Here is a 23,300-nt window from a genome sequence, read left to right as displayed (position 1 = left end):
GAAAAATTCTGAGGAGCATCTTGATTTTTGCAGTCATTGAAAAAGAAGTTCTCAACCTGCATTCATTCCTTTGAAGTGCTGTTCAACATAAATGCATACATATTTTTCATTATTCCAGTTTTCATGCCATCTCAAATGATCAGAAACCTCTCATCATCAATTTTCTTGGAAGGCCAGAGATGCTCTTTTCCACTTGGAGTAAATGAAGTTTGCATATTTTTGCCCTCTTATGATTGCAGATTTTCTCTGTGTCCAAAAAAATACACTTTTTCCATAAAGTCTCCAGACAAATTAATGAGTGAAGTGTCAACAGCCTCTTGTGACCATCCATGGCACACACAGTTCATCCAAAACAGCTTCAGAGCCTTTCAGAATTAATGAAATATAAAGAACTGTAAACTTTGTATCTGAACTGCTTCTCCTCCTTAGGTTTCCTGAAATAATTTGTGTATAGTTTGGGTTGGAAAGAGGGACAGGCAATTGAGCTGGGGAAGGGTCTGATGAGGAGCAGCTGAGGGAGCTGAGGGGGCTCAGCCTGGAGAAAAGGAGGCTCAGGGAGGACCTTCTCACTCTCTACAACTCCCTGAAAGGAGGGTGTAGCCAGGTGGGTGGTGGGATCTTCTCCCAAGTCACAAGCGATAGGACAAGGGGAAATGGCCCCAGGTTGCACCAAGGGATATTTAGATTGGATATTCGGGAAAATTTCTTCACCAAAGGAGTTGTCAGGCTTTGGAATGGCTGCCCAGGGAAGTGGTGGATTCATCACCCCTCAAAATGTTCAAAAAAAATGGACCTTCACTTTTTACCTTCAGTGATGCCACAGCTGATCTGTCAGACCAAAGCACTGCAAAACCAGGACCAAGACCTTTTACGGTGTCAGGTAATACCAAGGTGCCATCTCAGAGGATGTTTGTTTAAATCAGGGGAGGCTTCTGGTTACAGAGAAAAAACCCTTTTCTCCTTAGTTTTCAAATTTCAAAGACAAAAGGACAGAAACTTCAACAACTTCATAGAACAGAATCCCAGAATCCCAGAATATCTCAGCTTGGAAGAGATCCATAAGGATCAAGTCCAACTCTCGCCAACGCTGTAGGCAAACTCTTCTTAGAGAAGACTCACATTCTGAGTGTTTTCAAGAAGTTGATTTTGACCTTTAAGCCCAGTTTTAGTTGTATAGAAGTTCTGAACCTACACAGACTGAGATGCTCAGATATTGTGGTAGGTGGACTGAGATGGAAGAACACAAAGCTATCAGAAGGCAGTAGAATTTTCCTCTTGATTTCCTCTTTTTTTTTCTTTATTTCATGCAAGTTTGTCATGAAACATGGTTCTGTTTCCTCTATCAAACTGCAGCCTGAAGTAATATTTCTGCCATTTGCTCAGATTCCAGTAAGTGCTATTAATGCTACTCTTGTACCCAAACCAAGTGATTTTCACATCAAACAGATTGAGAAATAGTCTCTTAACATTTAATAAATTCCACTGCAATGTGTACGTGCACTTCAAAAATACAGGCAATAAATTAATTGCACAATTTCCTTTCCTCAGAAAAGGCTGGGGTTAGTTGTAGTTTCTCCTTATTCTGAGAACATTAAAACCTAGCACAACTATGAAAAGGCTGCATCCAATTCCAGTGCTGACTGGGAAGGAATTTTGCATGGGTCCCTCAATGGGTGGTAAAAGCAACATCATCTCTGTTCCTACATGTTCCTTTATGTCCTGTTATTCTCCTTCTTTCTCAGAATGACTTCCAGCCCTTATTCATCACTTCCAGACACAAAAAGCACATGCAGGATCTGGCTAGCAAGTGCCAGAGCCAGTGTGCCCTGCTCAGAAAACTCAGTGCAATGACACCTGGGCCTAAGAAAAAGCCCAAACCAGTAGACTAACAAGGTTAGGTAGGACTTTTTATGTCGCTACCTCATGAGCAGAAGATCTCTACGGTCATTCCTTCAAAGGTTTTTCCTCTGCATTCCACCAAAAGCAGCAGATTTAGTTCCACAGGCCAAGGAAATGACTGAGATCAGCTCAGTTGGTTAAAACTTGGTTGTAATAATGCCAAGGTCATGGGTTCAATCCCCTGTGTGGGCCATTGACTTAAGAGTTGGATTCGATGATCCTTGTGGGTCCCTTCCAACTCAGAATAGTCTGGGATTCTGTGAACTCTGTGAAATGCATAAACTGTGAAGGGACAAGTTTGCCTTTGAGGAAAGCTGAAGTAATTAATTCTTCCAATCATGAAGCACTCATGGAAGATCTTATGAAGTGATACCAAAGGGGGTTTTGATTTTTGCTTTTCACACTTTGTAAATTTTAGGAACACAGCAGCTGTAGCACAGTAGATTTTCAGTAGGTTAATATTTCTAGATTAAGTTTAATGTCTTTCTATCATTACCCCTGTTCCAGAACGAGGAGCTCAGATTCCTTTGGTTATTTAGTCTTGTTTAGACTCTTTTCAAGGTAAAGAGCTGAAGACTATCAGAAGGCCTGCAGAATGAAACATTAACACAGGGCAAAGTGACCCAGAAAACAGAACATTGGAAGAACTCCAAAGCCCAAGGAAGAGGGGAATGATGAAGAGGAGGGTCTCACTGACCCCAGACCCAATTCCTGAGAGGTGGAACAGGGGTGGGACCAGGGGCAGGACAGGGGCTGGACTGACAGATGTGTAAAGTAATGCTTGGATAGATCATATTATAAAAATCATAGAGACCAGTGTTCGGGGGCACGTGCATGTCCTCATGTATTCCTGTGGGCTGAAGGCCTGTTATTAAAGGACCTTTACTTTTTATCTTATCTCATACTAAACTTGCCTCAGAGTTATGCTTTGTTGGGGGTCTCTCATGGCAGCAGAAGGATGTGGTATTTTGAAGGCAATCCATAATTTCTGAACTCTGTTACAGACAGTTATTGGTGGTTTGTAAGCACTTGGTGAGATGTGTATCAAATGTGGAATGGCAGAGATGCAGCTCAGATCACAACATCATTAAAGCTTTACATTAATGGATTTTCTACTATTTTTTTCCCTGTGTTGTCATTCAGAGCAGGCCTGGCACTGTGGGGGAAGAGCAACCTGATGGACAATTATATGCGTTTTATGATCCCAACTCTGTCATAACTGCAAAACCTGAAGTATTGAAAACCTTCTGAGATAGCAAGTCATCAGCCCACCCATGACAGAGACAGGAACATCAGGCTCACTGAAGAGACAGCAACTCAAAAAGGCTTCAATGAGATTTATAAAGATTTCAGGCTACTGAAAGGCTGCTCATCACAGGCTGTTTTCCCCTTTCAGAGCAAAATCTGGAACCTCCCAGGGAGTGACTGGCACTGCCTTCATCACCACTCCAGTAGGGATGCCTGTCTGAGAACAACTGAGCTTTTAAAATACTGTGCTAAGAGATGCAAATTTGACTTCTGGACAATCTGATTACAAACCCAGGATGCTCTGAGAATTCACTGAATTTGCTACTTTTTTCTATGCTGTGAAAAGCAGAGGCTGGAACAGAGCAGGGAATTCCACCCTTTAAAAGCTTTATGATACTTCAAAAAAACATTTCCACAGTACATTAAGATAAGCCCAAAGCCCTTTCACAGTTTTGAAATAAACAATGCTGCAATATTTGGAGGGTTTGGACTCCTGTTACCTCAAAGAAGTTGTTACAGGGTTGCCATGGTTTAGTAGTCAGGTGGAAGCTGCACGTTGTAAACCTGAGACTACAGGGAACATTTCACTCACAAATTAAGCTGTTTGTGAGTGTCTACATGTGAACAGAGTGTGAAGGCATGAAGTGGAGAGCTTGTCCACACTGTCAGTGAAGACTAAAGTTGTTCAGGTGTGCAAATGGAGGTGTCAATTTTGTAAATTGTAAAATTGTAAACTAAACTGATGACAAAAAATTTGTATCAACTGTCTTGACTTTGTGATATAGAGAGAATTTTGATAAGCCTCGTTACATCCCACTTGGCTTCCCACTTCCCAGTCAGATGTGAATCTTTTATAGATCCTGTATCATCTCTAACACCCATGTGGATGCCTCAGATACTCTACAGACCTGTGTTTAGGGAAAGGAATCAAGACCACCTACGCCACCCAAGCTGGGTGTCTTATCCTTGGAGTGATTCCCACAGAAATGCCCATTCCCACTGTGATAGCAGCAGGATATACCTTGAAAATCAGCTATGGAATCATTCCAGATCTGCTAGTAGATTGTTACCAAGGCACAGAAGTACATGAGGGGAATCATCCTGCCCTTGACAAGCTGGATTGTGTCTGAACTCATTTAAGTTACAGGAGATGGGAAGTTGGCTTATGGCTTTGGACAGACAACTTCAGGCTGCTGCAGTGAAGGGGATATTGCTCCCACTAAAGACAGCTGAAAGAATGCCAGAACAGCCAAAAAAACCCCGAAAACCTGGTCTGGACAGCCAACTGGGCCTAGTCCAAGAGTCAAAAATGGAAGTGCACTAAGATGATAGAAAGTCCTGACTGATTATGAAATCACAGCCTGGGTTCCAAACTCTCCTGTTCCTGTGACACCAATGGGAAAAAAAATAAAGACATCAGAAAGGCCTGCTGTCTACACAGAAGATTCTCCCTCTGCATTTACAGGGCAAACCTGATGAATATGACAAGTAGCACTGAAGGGACTTCTGGTGCCTTAAACCTCATCAGACGGTGCAGCACAGCAGCTCACAAAAATACAAGTACAGTCACAAGCAACCCAGAGGTATGGCAGGGTTTTGAGAATCACAGAATACCCCGAGTTGGAAGGGACTCACAAGGATCATCAAGTCCAACCCTTAGCCCTGCACAGACACCCCAACAATCCCTCCATATCCCTGAGAGCATTGTCCAAATGCTCCTGGAACTCTGGCAGCCTTGGGGCTGTGCCCACTGCCCTGGCGAGCCTGGTCAGTGCCCACCTCCCTCTGGGGGAAGAGCCTTTTCCTGATACCCAACCTAAACCTGCCCTGACACACCTTCAGGTACCTGTAGTTCTACAGTTCAGGTGCCTGTACTTGTGGGGGAAGATTTAAACTCCCTATTTAAAATGGAGTGGTGAGAATTTATGGAAGGAAAGTTGGAAAGAGAACTGAGAACACTCTGCTGCTGGTGTGTAAAAGTGGCATCTGCCTACCCTGAGAAAGGTGTGCTGCTTCTTGTTAACATCACCCAGAATTAAGGAGGAAGAGAAGTCGCTAATATAAAAATAAAATAAAAATAAAATAGAATAATAAAATGAAATGCTGGTGTTTTATTGTCAGAAGTACAGGAAATGTTGCAGAACAGCCAAGCCCATTCCTCCTCATAGCCCACAATGAAACTAAGAACCATCATGAACAAAATATATACCAATAGAGACACAGAATTAATTTCTGCAGAGACAAAAATCTTAACTGGACAAAGATGACACACAAATGCAGGTAAATGAGACACTGGTGGTGTAAGTAGAGGGAAAGATAAATCTCTTACACTTTGGGGAGGAAATCAAACATTAAGGGATATTAGTGAAATATTTTTTGCTTGAGTAGCAGTACCTAAAATTAATTCTGAGGAACACCATCAATCTGCCCTCAGGCCTCTTTTGTGAATGCAACAGGCACTGATCACTCAGAGAGAGAAATCTACATAGAAAAATAACTTAGCTCAGTATGGCAATCCTGTTATAAAATTGGGTCACCTGCAGTGTATCCTTAGCAAGAGCCCAGCTCAGAAGTGATTAGATATGCCCAGAAATAATATCTTTAATTACTGAGAAACTTCAAAGAAGACTTAAAACGAAGAAAAAAAATTACAATCTGAAAAGACTTTCTTTCCTCTGCCCTGACCTGCCAGTTAATAACCTGAATTTGATGAAGCTTTGAGAACAAGCCTTACCTACAAAGAGGTTGGGAAATTCAGATGCACAATAACAACCTTCTACAAGAGACTGATGGAACTACAACCCCATGTAAAAACATCTCATGTCTCTGTAATCAGTCACTGAAGTAAGTTCCATCTCCCAAGAATTAATTACTTACCTCACCATTCAAGAAGCAGTAAAATACTGACACAAAGAAACCCTGAAAAGAAGAAAAAGCAGTCAGTTATTAGGTAAATATTTTAACACTTCCACTGCTAGAGGGGATTGCCACTGAGGCACATCTACAGCATCCTGTTGCCTCCCCAAAGGGCCCTGACCCCTCACAGGTGCTGTCATGGCTGAAGCTCTGAGTGGTGTCTCAGGCACTCATAGGGGGTGCCAAATGGCTTCAGATGGGCTTGTGTGGGCAAGTGAATCATCAGGTTGTTTAAATTCCCCTGAGCTGAATGGCTCTGTGGAATCCACTGACAGCAGTGACAGGATCCCTGTAATGACTGTGAGGGTCAGAATTTCTGTGAGGGGAATCCTACCCATTTTGGTTTCAGCAATGGACTGTAATTATTGCCACCATAAAGGAGAGATTCCCTGTGCTTCCTTTTTAATACACATCTTCATGACACTAACAAGAAAACAAGCAGTGTAGCACTTTTTGAGACATTGAGTATCACCAGATGAAAAATGCAATTAATTTTAGGGAATGAAAAGTGTGGATGAGTTCACTGGAAAAGGCTAAGGTTCATTTCTTCATGGGTTAAAAGGGCCATTTTTCATTTTGGGTATTCAGTTGTGATTTCTGGTGGGATGGTATTTTTCAAAGATAAACATGCAATCCATAAAAACACTAACCCAAAACTCCTAACTTTTATAATCCATACCCCTAAGTTTGACTTGACAGCTGGACAGCTGTGTGTTTGTGTTGATACACCTGGATATCAGGGGGCCTGTTCCTGCCCATAGGAGGTAAAGCATCAGTGTCAAACACATTTCCATCCTAGTTCAAGAAGGTCTTTAAGCAGAGGTAAAGCTGTAGGACAAACCCAGGCAGAAATGTGTGGCTGAAGATCACCAAAGGTATTCAGCTGCTTTAGTTTTGTGCTAAATTCAGAAAGCTTGGGCAATTACTGACATTCCATTGCCTTTTACATCCTGGCAGAACTCCTGCTAAATTCAGGAGAGGGACAAGGTGGGGTTTGAGTTCTCAGTTGCTCCAGTGTGATTGCAGGACAGCTGGAGTGGGAGGCTGGACAACACAGCTGAAGTCTTCATCCAGCAATTCCAACAGGTAGGAGTTGTTTCCCTTTGTCTTAACAACATCTAAATAAGCCTCAGTCCACTGTGTGCCCTGTGGAGAGGGCAGTACCTTGGGAGGGTGATTCATCATCCTCTCTCAGACAGTTAAAACGAAGTATCATCTCTCCATTGACATTGGATGGAGCCCAGATGAGGAGCCGTAGCCATAGACTGAACACAGAGCTGTGTTAAAGGGAGGTGAGTCCCTTCAGTAGACACCTCAGAGGAGATCCCCACTCCATAGGACATACCTACATATCTATGACATAAACGTGAGCTAAGCTGAGCTATTTTCAACTAATACTTCATTGATGTAAGGTTGATGGCAGTAGCTGGTATCAGCTGTAAACTTGCTCTCTTACCTGAAAAGACTGCAGGAAGGAATTGAAATAGATGAAAACGATCTGGGAAATGTCATCTTCACCAGGGTTGACAAAGAAAAGCATGTAGGTGATGCCCAGCAGAGGCAGGAGGACTAATGTGGCCTTGACTGCCTTCCTGTGGGCAGGAAACAGAACACAGAGTGAACACAAGAAAGGACAACTGTGTTGGGGGTGGGAAGGAGGAACATGGAAGGAGTGGCAGCCTCCTCTGTCTGACCAGTGCCTGTCCACTTGGGGAGACGTGTTCTGGCAAAGCCCCTGCCTTTGGATCCTGCTGTTTGTGCCCACACTCTGATCTCCAGAGGATAAACGGGAACCTTATTTATGTTCCTCCCTTTTTGTCTCTTTTTCCTTCAGTTCCTCTCCTACCAATGAGTCTTGCAACAGGCTGAAGCCTTGGGATTCTCTGCAGGTTTGGTGAGTGACTTCTTAGACCTCAGGGAGATGTGATCAGTGCACAGTTTTGTTGCTGATCAGGGCAGGAATGCTGTGCCCATCTGACCTGCTCTGTGCCCATTGTTTGGAGGGCAAATGCTTTCTTTCTATCTCTGCAACACCTGCACACTAAACTCATCTGCTTAGAAACAACAAACAAGCAGGTGGTGCACAATGAAGCATAAATGGTTATTAACAGAATTAGTTAATCCTTATTATTGATTATAGACTAGTGTCTTGAGGTGTCAGTTGAGAACAGCCTGTCATACCACATACTGTACAAACACAAAGACTGCAGTTCTGCCAAGTCTGTATAAATCTCTTTCTAATGCCTCAACAGGTAGATAAAGACACAGAAACATTGCCAGTGTCACAACACCGTGACACTCTTAAAACAGCTGCCACATCATTTAATACCTGCTTAACAAATGTTTGGACTGCTTGGCTTTAGAGCATCAAGGCTTGCCCCAGGCTTTGCTGGAATTCTAAGGGTTTCTATTTAGGCTGTAAACAAGAGAATGTCCTTACATAGCCTGTACCGAGGATAAGATCAGTCTTCTGATTAAGAACAAAGGCAGTTACTTTGGATTGCCTCAGATTCGAATATTCCTGATGCTCCCTGGAAACTGCAGGGGGGTAAAAAATGTACTGCTATTTGATACAGGCCTTTTGCAGGCTAGCTTTAGTTCTATGGCATCAGGTTTGAGCATGAAAATGGGGTATTTTTTCCTTCACTTCTCTGGAAATGTGCAGAGAAGGGTCTGAACAAGAACATCAGACCAACTACACTAACTTCAAACGCCAGACAGGAGTAAAAGGAAGGAATCAGACCAACCCCCCCCATTATTGCAGCAAAATTGCCTCCCAAGTCAAGAGCAGACTGTTTTGAGGACATCAAGATTCCACTGAGCTTGATACACTGAGATTTCATCTATAAATGATTTAGAGGCTTGTGACCAACCTGACTTTTATTCCACAAAACCTGTGCTATTTCCCAGTGTAAGGACAATGTCTGTCTATAAAAGCTCCAAACATCTTGCAAGATACTGCAAATGGTAAGAGAAGGGCACTCAGAACCTCCTGGTCACTCAGAATTTACTTTTAGTCTGTTCAGGCTGATCTAAACCCACAGAGACACCTTCCTTCTTGTGCCCTGGGCTGAACATTCCTGTCTTCTCCCTTCTGCCTTACTAGTGCTTGGGAGGTTGCACAGTCAGCCAGTTATGGGAACTGCTCCACCTGAGAAGCCACCCCCAAATCAAGGTCTGTGACACAACCCACTGAGTGGTTACATCAATGCTGGCACCAGCTGAAGGGAAGGGGCACAGTCGCCCTTCACTCTCATCCCCTACACTTTAAAAGATAATTAAATACCTGTATTCACACATTGATCACAGAACCACAGAATCTTAGAATGGCTTGGGTTGGAATGAAACTTAAAGACCATCCAGTTCCAACCTCCCTACCATGGGCAGGGACTCCTTCCACTAGACCAGGTCATTCCAAACCCTGTCCAGTCTGGCCTTGGACACTTCCAGAAATGGGCCAGCCACAGCTTCTCTGGGCAACCCATTCCAGGGCCTTATCACCCTCACAGGAAACAATTTCTTCCTAATATCCAATCAAACCTACTCTCTTTCAGTTTGAAGCCATTCCCTCTTGTCCTGTCAGCTGTAAATAGTCCCTCTCCAACTCTCTTCTAGCCAACCTTCAGGTATTCAAAGGCCACTATTAGGTCACCCCAAAGCCTTCTCCTAGCTGAACAATCCCAATTTTTTTAGCCCTTTCTGATAGGAGAGTTCCTCCATCCCTCTAATAATTTTGGTGCCTCCTCTGGACTCGCTCCAACATTGGTTGATGTCCTTCCTGTGCTGGGGACTCCAGAGCTGGATGCAGCACTCCAGATGGCATATGCTTGTCAACATACAGAAGTTGATAATGTTCCTGCCCTCACACAAGATCCAGTCCTTTACATTTCATTGAAAGGGAGAGATTTCATGTGTATGTTGGGCCATGTGCAAGCCTGGAGGAGGAAAAAGGCTGGTGGCTGTGGCAGTGAATGTGTCTCTCTGCCTGTAAGCCAAGGCTGTTTGTGTTGTTTGGACACTGAAATGGAGTGGACAGAAAAAAATGCAGGCACAATTTCATGGAGAGCCTGCAAAAACAGTGGCATCAACAGTGGCATCTGGAAAGACAAAGATGGGACAAAGACAGGACAGGCGAGGCAGTGCTTTGTTAACACACAACAAGAAGCACCAGCTGACTTACCTGTACTGTATTGTCTCTGAAGTGGTTGAAGCTCTCAGCTTTGTCATTAAAATCCTAACTATGTTAAATAGAAATACAAAATTTATCTGGAAAAGAAGAGAGAGAGAAAAAAACCCCAAGACCAATGAGTCAAATAATGGCTTAAAGAGACACACTTTACAGTTCCAATTTGACTGAAAAAAGCCTCTTGGTTTTACCATTGATTGCAACAGCCTTAGAAGTTTACTAGAAATACCAAATTACACAGAAAACATCCAACAGCTGTTAATGTTTCCAAAACAGCAATGAAAATGGAGTACAAAATTAACAGTCCTAGCAAGGAACTTATTTTTATTTCCTTTTCTCCTTTTCTGGGTGCAACAAGGAACTAAGGGTGAGATTTTCTGGCCCTTTGCCAAGCTGATCCAGGGCTCCCTGCACAGTGTTGGGCAGCACTGTGCTGTGTTGACTTGGCAGGTGTTTGAACCCATCCTCCCATTCCCTAAGGGTTGGGTCAGGCTCCCCAGACACAAAACACAAGGCTGCATTGCAGAGACCTAAATGTGAAATAGTCACACCAAATTCCCTTTATTGGACTCCGCAAGAGACTTTTAAAACAGAATAGATGAATCATACCTGTTGATTTTTTTTACAGTCTTTAAAGGTAAAATGATGGATTTACCACTTCCCTTTTTAATCTGCTGAGCTGGGTGCTTATTATTTTTGTTACAGTCTCACCACTGAGAATTGAGATTTGCTCTAATTACTGCTGTGGTAGCATCTGTTAGTGAGTATCTTACATAAGTTTCCTCTCAGTATAAACAGGAGAGAAAATAAACTGAAGAGAACATTCTGATTTGTGGAAGGACTTGGCACGTAGGAGCAAGTTTTGAGTTGCTTTCAACACATGAAGTAGGGTAGGTTATAACATACTGATGTGTCTCCAAGTTGCCAGTGGTACAGGTTGTCAGAACCACAGACCTGTTACCCCAGGACTGCTGAGGTCCCAACCCAAGCTTGTGAGAAGACATTTACCTCACACACATTTCCAGGGTCCCAGGGCTCCTGGCATTTTGCAGCCTATGAATGGAACAATTCTGTGATTGACTTCCAACTGTTTACAAACTCTGTAGCAGAGCTGTCAATTTAAAGGTGTTCTCAAAATACCCTTTTTTTCCTTCCATGCTACACAGTGTATTTCAATGATTACAGTGTCCTGACCTCTATCATACCATTCCCTGTGGTTCCTGTAACATGGTTTGTAACAAATGGGGCAATAAGCACCTGAACAGACTCTGGGAGACTGGCAGCATTGGGAATTGTGTACATTAAACACTTCCTATGTGAGATAGAATAATGCTGCTCTAAGACTTAACATGACATTTTTGGGAATTATTTCTTAGCACAGAAGGGCCTTGGGGAGTAGAAGAAATAAATAAAACATTGCAATTTGTGTATTTGCTCTTGTTAGAATTGTTTTTGTCATATTAAGAGCTTGAAGTCAACTGGCTCATATTTTATTTATCAGAGGCAAAATGTTTCACATCCATGATTTGACTGAATCTTAAACTCCTCACACTGGTGACTACCCTGTTTCTCAATAACAGAAAGAAAAGTGTTCAGGCAGTCCCTGAAAAGTTCAGGCTCAGAGGGAGGTGGATGGGGGTGTCCCTCATCCACAGGGAACTTTTGCCTCTGAAATTCTGCTGCCAAATCCTGGGGTTGTTCATCAGTTCAGAGCAATGTTTGGGTAACTTCTATCGAGGATGCAAAAATGGCACCAATCCAAAACTTGACACTTTTGCAATCATAATGGAAAGTGCCAGATTGAATTATAGACTCTTAGGCAAGAGCAAGTAAGATTAATCACATGGGATTAACATGATGAAGTGGACTGAAGAATGCATTTCAAGTGTCCTGACTCCTACTTTGATTTGACAGCATCATTCCATTTGAACTGGAAATTCAAACTGCCACAGACTGCATGAGAAAATTATGGATTTTGACCTTCTCTGAAATTAAACTGCAGGAGTGTGATTCATCAGTCCAGAAAGAGAATTGCCAGCTGAAAACTTTGGGTGTTACTTCACTAGAAACACTCTTATTCTGCGTAAATCAATTTTTCATTCTCCCAGTTCAGCTGCCCAAGCCCCAACCTGAGCTGCCCTTGAGCACCTGCACAGCTGAGGACCATGGGTGGCCCTGGTACATGTGATAAAGTGCTGGTAAGAGACCTCAACTCTCTACAAAAGCAACAGGAAGGCAAATATATCAGTTCTGACTTTTAACAATCTGCCCAGGTGTCAGAGGAAACCATGCCAGGGACTTTATTTCTAATTATATCTCTTAGCAGAAGAGAACAGTGGCATCAGCCACTTAAACTGAGTCCTCTTCCTAGTTTGTGCATTGAAGATGCTGCACCTCCTCAGTCACCTGGGCAGTGCCCAAGCCTGTGGGCCTGAAGACAGACACTAAATCCACTTGAGGAATGGCCAGTAATATCCAGTCTGCATTTCAGAGTGACCCTCACTCTGCTTCTCCAAGAACGCTTGTAATTTTCAAGTCTGCCTTTCCCTGCATGCCAGAGAATTGTTTTTTTAAAGGTGCTGGTAACTGGGACAGATGGGAGTAGAGAATCCTGGGCTGGATGGAAGGTCCTGGAAAAACGATTCTCATCCACATGCCCAAGAGATGATGGCTGGGATGCAGAGGATCATGAAGTCAGGAGAATCCTGTGGCCTTTTTCATTCATGAAGTTAGAAAAATAATTCAGTGCTCCTTCTGGCTTAAGAATCTATGAATAATGTCTGCAGCTCTTTCAAGGTTTGGTTTTGCACCTTCCCATGTGTGTCCTCTCCACAGCTGTGGCTGCACCAGGACAGGCCACAGGTGCAGCCTCGTTACACACACAGCTCCTGGTGTTCACTGCATCCCATTCTCCTCCAGGGAAAGGAGGAACTAATTCTTCCCCATTCTAGATTAGCTCCCTAAGAGAGAAAGGCCAAGTGACTTGGCCTTGCCTATAAAGCAATTCCATCACACAGTGAGGATAAGAACAGCATAAAAGGAGCTGAGTTGGATTGGCATAATTTAATTTTACATTGCTCCCAGCAGCTGGTTATCCCAGGATCTATTTATATTCAGCAAAGAGAAAGGGGAACTTTTCAGCAGTCATTCATTTGACATATTTTAAATGAGCGGCTTTGGACAAGCAGTGCCTGGACTTGAACCAGTTGCCCACACAAATCACCCAGAGATCTTCAGGTTGTCCAGGGCACTCCCAGAGCTTCAGCTGAATGAATGTGGCTGTACCTACTGAGGTTCTGGGACACTGTAGTCTTTGAAAGCTTAAAAAATGTTTTGAGGCAGTAACATTTGTCTCTACTAAGGTTGCTCTGAGAGATCTTTAAGACTAGAATAGGATAAACCCTAAAATGCAGAGCTCAGCGAGCAAAAAAATTCCAAGGCAACAGATGAAAATGTGGTCACATCAAAATACCGATTTTCAGTTTTGCCTACCAGAAGCACATTCCAGTGTGTTCACTTTTAATGAGTTCTTTTTCAAAAACCACTCCACTTCAGAAAGGAATGGCTCAGTAGGAAAGGGCAATGAAAGAGATCTAATCTGAAGATCAATTTTTACTGCATAATCAGATGAGATTTTAATTGTCTACCTGCCCCCACTGGGCCTGAGACCACAACTCACGGGGATGATGGCTTGAGTTTGTTCAGGCCAGAAGACACAATCTGGGAATCAAGCAGGGAACAGGCTGCTGCACACAGTCTGCAAAAGCTGAAGGCTTGGAAATGAGATATTCCCTCAGCTGCAGAGAATCCATACAGTTCTGGTGACTACCAGACTGAGTCTGATTTACAGGCAAAGAAGATAAAGCCTCTGGTGTTTGTTCTTCATATACAGAGCAGCATTTCGAAGGAGAAAAAGATCTTACTACTGCAAAGTGAATGTTCCTAGAAAAGATCCTCAGTGCTGTATTGAGCAAAGTACACAATTATTTGTCAAGGACTTTCTTGTTATTATTGGAGCTCTATGTCAACAGACTGATTTGTCTCAGAGCTGGAGAGCTCGAACAAAACCCACACGTCAGGTCCATAAATGGAGACAGGAAAGAACATTTAGGGGGAGTAATGATGACAGGCAGTTCAAGCTTTTTATTGATCCTTAAGCTCACTTGATATTTTCATTCATTTCTGTTTATACACGTTTTCTGCTTCATAATGGAAAACAGAATTAAGGATTTTTACTTCAATATTTATTGACTGATAAAATGAATCCAAAGGTGAAGTCTTGAAGACAGATTAAAATGACTTATTTCTTCTTCTCTTACTTTTATTTATGCTCTGCTGAGAATATCATTATTGCTGGAATAAGACCCTCTCCAACTACAGATGGGAAAGAAAGAGTTTTCACATTTTGCCAGGGCTTTGAAGTTTAGTCTTTCCACTTCTAAATTGAGATGAAAGTTCAGACTCCCAGAATGGACTTATAAGACAGTCATCCAAAACCCATTTGCACCATCTGTTTTGGCACCGATCAATTATAACCTGAACACACAAACCCAGAAACTTTTCTGAACCAAAAGAAACTTTTCAGTGAGCGATTTTTGGTCTTTTTTTTTTTTTTCATGAAAACCAAACTCCATTTGAGAGGACATTTATCTTCCTTACAGAGATGAAATTGCCAAAATGCACAAAAGAGGGAACGCTGACTCTGAAGGTTTCTTTGCAGTTTTCCCCAAGCCCAGAAGTTTAAAAGGGAAATCATTAAGCTCTTCTCTTTCTCTTTTGAGAATTTAATGGACACCTGGCATTTATTTGGCTCATTTTCTGCTGGGCTTTGTATTTTATGCTTCACAGAAAGCTTTTACTTCTGTGCTTCCTAGAATGTTTGTTCTTATTCACTCCCAGGAATTGCAAAAATTATTCAATTTAGACTTTGTATTTTTATGCAATGTAGTAAAATCCACCTCAGGATTAAACAACCCAAATTGGGATCAGAGCAGTCATTTCAGGGGGAGCATTACATGCTGTCATCCTGACCTCAGATGAAGAGCTTGGCAGTTTATTAATGCTCTGTTTTAATTGTTCTCCCATGCTGGCGTGACATGATCCTCAGACAGCGCCTTTTATCACAGAAGTTTCTTTTTTAAAAGGTCACAGGCACCACAATGACTCCTCTGGGGAAAAGGCTGGAAAATACTTTTATGTACAATCAGGAAAAATGAGATGTGATGAAGAAGAATGAGGCATAATGAGGTGGATGGCCATGATCAGGGAGACTCTGGGAGAGGCTCCTGAGAGCAGCAGGGAAGGATCCACTTCAGGGAAGCAGGAAAGGAATAATAAATGTCTTGGAGATTGTATGGGGGTCATGTTTTCCTGGGGAAAGGAGGGAGTGGAAAATGGACAGACACCTTCCTTGTACATCAGCAACAGCTCCTCCCCTTTGCCCACACTCTCACCTAAACCCAAGTCCAAACAGCCCCAGCCCTGGCTGGGGTCACATCACTCCTCTCTGGGGTCCTGCATCCCGCACAAGCACATCCACAGCCTCTTTCCCAGTCTTACAACCCCCCTCTGTGATCCTCTTACTACTCTAATGGTCCTTCTGTCTCTCCTGAAACACCTTGTATTTAATAAGCTTTGTTAAACACACTGGATCTTGCAACACCAGAAGACACAGACCCTTGCAAAAATAACAGTGGCACACAGACAGTTCTTGCCAGGATGGAGTGAAGGCTCCTGGACAACCAACTTATCCCACTGAAAATGGCCAAGAGGATCTGATAGCCACAAAATATGGTCACACTGATGTGAACAATCCACCTGACAGTTCTGGATAGGTTCAAGTTGTCTTGTGTTGACAGTGACAACCACAGGGTAAGACCAAAGAGAGAGTCTTTCTCCAGCTTGCTGAGGAAATGTGATTTTTTATCTGGAAAGTGTTCCAAGAAAGGCTTGACATGATGAATTTTGGAGAAAATTCTGGGCAACTGCTGCTGGTCATATGAGATTTGTATTGGCTGTGGAACATCTCACAGACAGAGTTAGAAATTTCAGTAAACAAGAGATATGGTGGAGTGCACATGGTATTGGACACCTTGTTTGACACTATTGACCCCACAGCTACAAAATGTAATGAGCAGGAACAAAGCAATAGCAATAATGGCAAAACTGGAGATAAATTCTGCTGGACTGTAATTAAATTAGCAGATTATCTTTGTGTGGGTGGGATATTCTGCTTGCAAACCAGTGAAAATGAGGAAAAATGTCTTGCAAGAAAAACTCGGGGACATCAACAGTTTGTAGGTTATGAACTGCAACCTTGCAGCACTGGAAGAGCTGCTCGTGTTTAGAGGCAGAAATATTTAAAAAATCAATAGGAAAACTAATTTAACCAGTGATTGAGAAAAAACAGAAGCCAGTCAGACAGGAAGGACAAGGGGAAATGAAAAAGGTTTATCAATAATAATAATAAAACCTCAGTCTCTGAACACAACAATGCAGAAGTGGAAGCATAAGGATGGAGAGAGTCAGCAGGAACCAAGAAAATATTCAGAATATAAATGAAAGGAATACAGCCACACACACAGGTGAGATGCTTCTATACATAAATGGCAACTGAACAAACTTCTGTGTCTTTTTTAGAAGATCAGAAAAGAACTTCAGCAGTGTGGACTGTGATGCTTTAAGTGCAGCACTGCAGGTAAGCTAAAGGAAGGGAAGGCAGTGACAGGACAAGGGGGAAAAATAATGTATGAACAATGAACAGTCCCTGATTTATCTGATAAACGAGGACATGTGATGGGAAGAGTTATTGAGTCACGTCCTATCGTCATGGTAAGCAACTGTATTAAAACATCCTTTGCACAAGTGGGCAATAAATACATAAAATTTGACAATAAATAAAATTTAATAGAAATTTATGGAAAGGAATACATATGTTATTATAATTAATCATTAATTAGTATTAACGGATATTTAATAAATATTTATATTTATTAAAATATTTCCTATAAAACAATATTAAATAAATAAAATTCTAATATTTCTTTATTTCTATTGGAAGACAGCTAGTGAAGCCTTCTCCTAATGCTAGAAGTTAAATGTTAGTTCAGCTTAGATATATTAATGGCCATTTCTGAAAACTTCCTTTTTGTCAATAATAATTTAAGTAGCTCCACTCTGATGTGACATACTTTTAAAAAACACCATATCTTTCCACAGCCTTGGTGTTGAAAAGAATTAAACACTCAGATATTTATTGAAACTTTGTTCCTGACATGGTCTCCCAGAGCATCAGCCCATGGTTGTCATAAATGGGTCCTGCTATTTCCCATAACCTGAAGCTGAGCTGGGCAAATTCTTTGTGAAGAAGAGCATTTGTAGGAAGAAGGTGTAAAGGGAAGAATGACATGGTTTGTGAGGTCCTCTGGAAGAGCCAGCACAGGGACAACAGAGATCCAGCACTCAGTTTACTCAGGTTTATTAAAGGAATCCAAATTTGTTTCTCTGAAGGTTCCCGTTGAACTTGTTGGAGGTTTGGAGGGAAGAGCACTATGAATAAAAATACAAGGCAGGGAGGGTAGGAATATATACATCTATTTTCTGTTTTCCCAATGGATAGAGGCTACCAGCAGATCTGGGCTGTTTTACACAGATCTTGGGGATCTGTAAAAGGGAATGAAGAACAGGCTGACAGATTTTGAGTGACATCAAACCACTCAGAATGGCACAAATAAAGACTGATGGCAAAGAGCCGTGCAGGGGCTCACAGCTCTGAGTGGTCAGGCAATAACATGGCACGTGAAATCACATGATACAAAGGGAACACCATGGGGGAAGAAAACAATCCTATATAAAGGGAACACTATGGGGGAAGAAAACAATCCTATATAAAGGGAACACTATGGGGGAAGAAAACAATCCTATATAAAGGGAACACTATGGGGAAAGAAAACAATCCTATATAAAGGGAACACTATGGGGAAAGAAAACAATCCTATATAAAGGGAACACTATGGGGGAAGAAAACAATCCTATATAAAGGGAACACTATGGGGGAAGAAAACAATCCTATATAAAGGGAACACCATGGGGGAAGAAAACAATTCTATATAAAGGGAACACCACGGGGGAAGAAAACAATCCTAATTTTATAATGGAGAGTTATGAGCTCTGTGCATTTTCATCCACAAAGAAAGTGTTGGAATTCTGAGCTCACACCCTGGAAACTTCAGCTCAGTTTCCAGTGAAAGAAAAGAAATGAAAAAAAAAATCAATCTGGAATTACTGAGAAATGAAAATAAACCAGACAATGGGATGCTGTATAAAAATCTATTTGTGGGGTCACACCTTGATGACTGGGGCAAGCTTTGATTTTTGCCACTACAAAACTGCTTCCTCCTGAATGATTAGCACATCATAAAGGCCACTTGGGTGCACGTGTCAGCTCTGTCCAGAGCAAAATTCCACACTGCAATAAGGACAAGCCCATCTTCTAAAGGACCCTTAACTCCTGCAAAGCACTTGCCATCCAGGAATCTCAAAGCGAAGGAAGACAAGGATCATTAAGTTTGCTTTAGAGCTGGGAAACAGCTTTGAGCAGCAATCTAACTTGGTCAAAAGGAAAGAGCTGATGGAGGCAGAATTGGACTCCAGATTTTCCCTTAAGCTCATACATCCACTTATTCCAGCAGCTAATTGATTGTGGTGAATTAATTTCAACCAGACATAAAAAGCAGAGGTTGGAGAACAGTTCAGTTCCCAGGCACCAAAAAAAAAAAAAAAAGAAAAAAATCTATTAAAGCCGAATGTAAGGTTTTGGGGGAAAAAAAGGAAATATTTGATCTCCTTGTTTGAAAAACAGCAAATTGGTACAATTTTAGCTCAGAGAAATATTGCAGAACAGCTCATAGCTGAAATGAAAGCAGCTCAGTTCACTGCCTCTGGTGCCTGTTTTCTGGGGTTTGTCTTCTGATCCTGATGGGGTTTTTTTTGTCTTCAGCAGTTTTTAAAATTGAACATAAGAAATAAATTTTCCTTAATAAAATCAGGATAAAATTCACTTTCCAGGCTTGTGTTTCCAAACCTGTGCCCCTTCTTTACCTTCAGAGGGTTATGTGACTCTGGGGAAGGAGACCAGAATTAAAAAAAATCACTAATCTGAAGAGAAAATACCTAACAGAGTGTATAGGAAATGCTACCAGAAATCAAATATCCAAGCATCCAAAGTACTGAATGATTAGATCTCTCATGGGATATGTTCAAGCCAAAATCCATTCAGCAATGAAACAGAGAAGGATGATTACCTACATTTTCTCCCTCACATTTTTGTCAATAAAAATACATGTTTCTCACCCAATACACAGGATCAGCACTTACACTCCTTTTCTCTTGCTTCTGAAATAGTGCCTGAAATAATTTTTCTGTTCTCTGCCCAAGCCAATCTTCAAGTTCCTTCTACAGATAAGTAGGAAATCAATCAAACAAATCTCTAGACTGCATTGTTCAAAGTCTTTGTACCTGAGATATCACACAATAATATGATTAAAGGATGGATTTGAGCACTGCTACCACGATCAAAGGGCTTTGCTTAGGCCAATCTGTATTTCCCATGAGGCTCAGAACTCCTGCATGACCCGTTCCTTGTGTTACATTATCCTGTGCTGCAGCTGTTCAATGCATAGAGGTAAGAAAATGAGAAATCAAAACCAGTGGAAATAGTTTTTGGCAGACAAAATCCTTAAAAAACCCCAAACTTTCAAAGAGGCTCTGCATCTTCAGAAACAGGTTTTATCCCTCTGGAACTAAGACTATTTAGAAGATCACTGTAATCATATTTCCACTGGCTGGTATAACGAGGTTCCTGGAATATATATATGATGTTACCTGTATCCAAGAGGTAACCAAAACTCACCTGGGCTGGACATTGAGCTCTTGGCTCTTCACTCAGGTGGGTGAAGCCAATTTTAACTGCCCCAGGCTGAGTCCTTACATGTGGACAGGAATTGTCATTTGATGTAGTTTGTAGAATTTTAGCTTTTAGTGCGACATTTGTGTCTTTTTATCTTTCCAGCAGTGCCCTGGGATAGTTCTCTCACAGAATTGTCACTGAATCATGGAATAGTCTGGGTTGGAAGGGACCTTTGAAATCAACTTGTTCCAATCCCCCTGCCATGGACAAGGACACTTTCCACTAGACCAGATTACTCCAAATCCTGTGCAACATGACCTTGGACACTCCCAGGGATGGAGCAGCCACAGCTTCTCTGGGCAACCTGTACCAAGGCCTCCCCAGCCTCAAAGGGAAGAATTTCTTCCTAAATATCTAAATCTACCCTGCATCAGCTTAAAGTCCTTCTCCCTTGTCCCATCAGGACTGTGTCCTGTCTTGTATGTTCTTTCACAAAACATGAATTTCACTTGCGACTCTATTTCAATTCTTCATTATTTCCAATTAAACTCATGAGCTGTGACTGAAAGAGGCCACAGAGTTGTACTATTTTTGAAGTCTTCATGTTTTCCATTTTTGGTGACCATTGTTCACTCGAGGGAAGAGGAAAGCAGCACTTTGTCCCTAACTCTGATAAGGCAGAGACATAATCACATATGAGGGTGGTGATGCTTGACTTTGTTGCCCTGAGTGCATGGCAGAAGTCAAATTTCAGTGCTCTTAATCCATCACTTTTCACAGCACCCTTGAAAAGGTCAGTAGCTCCAATAAAAATAAGTGATGCTTGAATTATTATCTACAATTTGAATTTATTCACAGCAGGATCAGAAAATGAGCACGTCAAGTTGCTGTAAGACACTGGGGAGTTCTGTATTTTAATTAAACACAAAACTCAATGGGCAGTTCAAAAACAAAGTGGGGAGGGAGGCACATAACAGGAGTTTTCAGATCTACTTTTTAGATTTAGTTTCCAGAGGGCTGTTTTCCTCCCACAGCAGTGTTTTCTGATGGGAGTAACCATAAGCTGAAGGGAGGAAGGGCTTGCCTTGATGTTACTGCTGTAAATTTTATCAGCTGCTTTCCACCCCGCAGTGCAATTACTGCTGTTATCTCATTAGTGTTTTAATTAGAGCTCAAGTGCAGGCAGGCCAAGGTTCAACACACAGTGTCAGGTCAGGGCTGTTCAGTTACTGGCTCAGTTTAGAGGGGTCTCAAGGCTGTTCCAAATTACAGGCAGATAAAATGGCCTAAATAGAAAGGGGCAGCCCCCAGCTGTACCTCCACTTTCTGTGGGTCTTTAAATAGAAAATCCTGTTCTCTGGTAAAGAAAAGTATTTTCACTACTCTAAGCTACCTATGGGATCTCCTAGAGATGCTGCCCAAGGATTTTATAGATCTTGTGGACTAGAGATTCACAGACAATGGTGTGAAACCTGAATTCTCTGAGTATCACAACCCCCAAACCTTGTGCTGTGCAAACAGGATTTATTTATGAGTTAGTGTCTGTGTCAGTGAGTCAATTTACCATGAGGCTGTTTGTGTTTTTGGGATGACTCCCTTAGTGACACAAATCATATTGTGTGTATCACACCAGTTGGTATTTTTCTCCTTAGAACACAAAGAAAAGAATTTTCACATCAAAACAGACTCCTGCTATGTTTCTTTTCTCTTTTCAGGTGAGCACTACATGATCTGTCTGCTGCATCAGAACAATTAATACAGAAATTATTTCTCCTGATCTCAAGGCATATTTAGATTAATAGTTGGCTTCCTTGGCAACAGGGGAGCCTTTTTCCTGCTGAATCCCATGGACACAGTGCTGACAAGGGGGGAGCAGGAGGCTTCCTAGCCTTGGAAAAGTTGAAGTGATGCCTGTTCTGCAGCATTTGCACCTTCTCCCTGGGGGCTGGAGTGACAGAAGGGGCACCTGCAGTGAGTCTTGGTTTCCTCAGAGAGGGGACCCCACCGAGCCCTGTGAATTCTGTGCTGGGACATCTGACTGGAAGAGTAGAATTGGGTTTTTCAGTATTGTCCTTTCCAATAGCACTGATATTTTCTGTCCACACTGGGTATTTTCTGGGAAAGCATCACCAAACTTCAGCTGAAGGCTCAAAATGGTTTATGAATGAATTTCCTTCTTCCTCTGCCTACTCTTGGGTGGCACAGGAGACACAGAGTTGGGTAAACCAGCCTTGTAAGTGTAGGTGGCACTGAAAAGGAAACTCAACAACAGGAAAGCTAAAACCAAATACACAGCAGTGATGGGATGTAGAAGATGGAGATGACTGTATGAGGAGGTGCCCTTTCCAACCATGATTATTACATTTTCCTAAACAGTGCTCATGACAGATGTGCTCTAGTTGTCAAGAACCTCAAGAGGATGAGCAGATATTGTAATGTGCCTCCTGTCTTTGAACATTTTTCCTTCCCACATCTCAAAACACTGCACAGAGGCAAACAGCATTACAGAGGGAGGAGGAAAGAATGGCCTAAGATCAAGGAAAGCCAGATCACTTCAATTCTGATTGCAGTGTTACCTACTGAGGCAACTTCAGAGAGCCCCTGAAGATGTTTGACCTTGTTTGTGTCTTATTTTACATAAAAGTCTGTGGAATCTCAAATTATCTCTCAAGGGGAGATGGCAGTGTCCTCCCACCCACATAAACACTTACCAGAAGGACAAGAATCACTGGCCCTTGATATATGTAGTCAACGTATTTCCCTGGCTCTTTTCCAAACCAGCATCTGTAAGAAGCAAAACAAGTAAGAAAATCATATATTAAGTTAAATTCACTTCTTTTTGACTGTAAGATGAAGGACACTAAAGAGAAGTGTTCCTTTATTCACTGCATTGTTTAATCACATGTAAATAATCAGCAAGGAATTGAATTTTCTGCTACAAAGCACCTCGTGCTGGACACAAAGCTGAGCCCCATTTCCCCCTCCAAGCAGAAAATCCATGTTCCCACTGTGGTCTTGCCAATTTCCTCTGTAAATATTTCCAAGAAATGTGAGAACCTGCTATAAGGCGGATGCAGGAGATGTCTGAGAAGGGGATTACAGAAATAAGAAAAAAACCTCAACTGTATCTCCTGCAGTGCCCAG

General features: G+C 42.0%; 1 protein-coding gene across 3 annotated transcripts in view; it reads right to left on the bottom strand.

Moving 5' to 3' along the window:
• The window catches only part of CRHR2 (corticotropin releasing hormone receptor 2), a 150,967-nt gene that overhangs the window by 10,499 nt on the left and 117,168 nt on the right, over positions 1–23,300 (bottom strand). For all 3 annotated transcript variants that reach the window (XM_071560650.1, XM_071560651.1, XM_071560652.1), the window contains 4 exons: positions 22,868–22,940; positions 10,244–10,329; positions 7,520–7,655; positions 6,025–6,066 (listed from right to left, as the gene is read on the bottom strand). In XM_071560650.1, the coding sequence (XP_071416751.1) occupies positions 6,025–6,066; positions 7,520–7,655; positions 10,244–10,329; positions 22,868–22,940 (337 nt within the window). The remainder of the gene's footprint in view (positions 1–6,024; positions 6,067–7,519; positions 7,656–10,243; positions 10,330–22,867; positions 22,941–23,300) is intronic.

The sequence above is a fragment of the Pithys albifrons genome, chromosome 7 (assembly GCF_047495875.1).
Source record: "Pithys albifrons albifrons isolate INPA30051 chromosome 7, PitAlb_v1, whole genome shotgun sequence".
Classification (NCBI taxonomy): Eukaryota; Metazoa; Chordata; class Aves; order Passeriformes; family Thamnophilidae; genus Pithys; species Pithys albifrons.
This window is presented reverse-complemented; position numbering and strand designations above follow the sequence as displayed.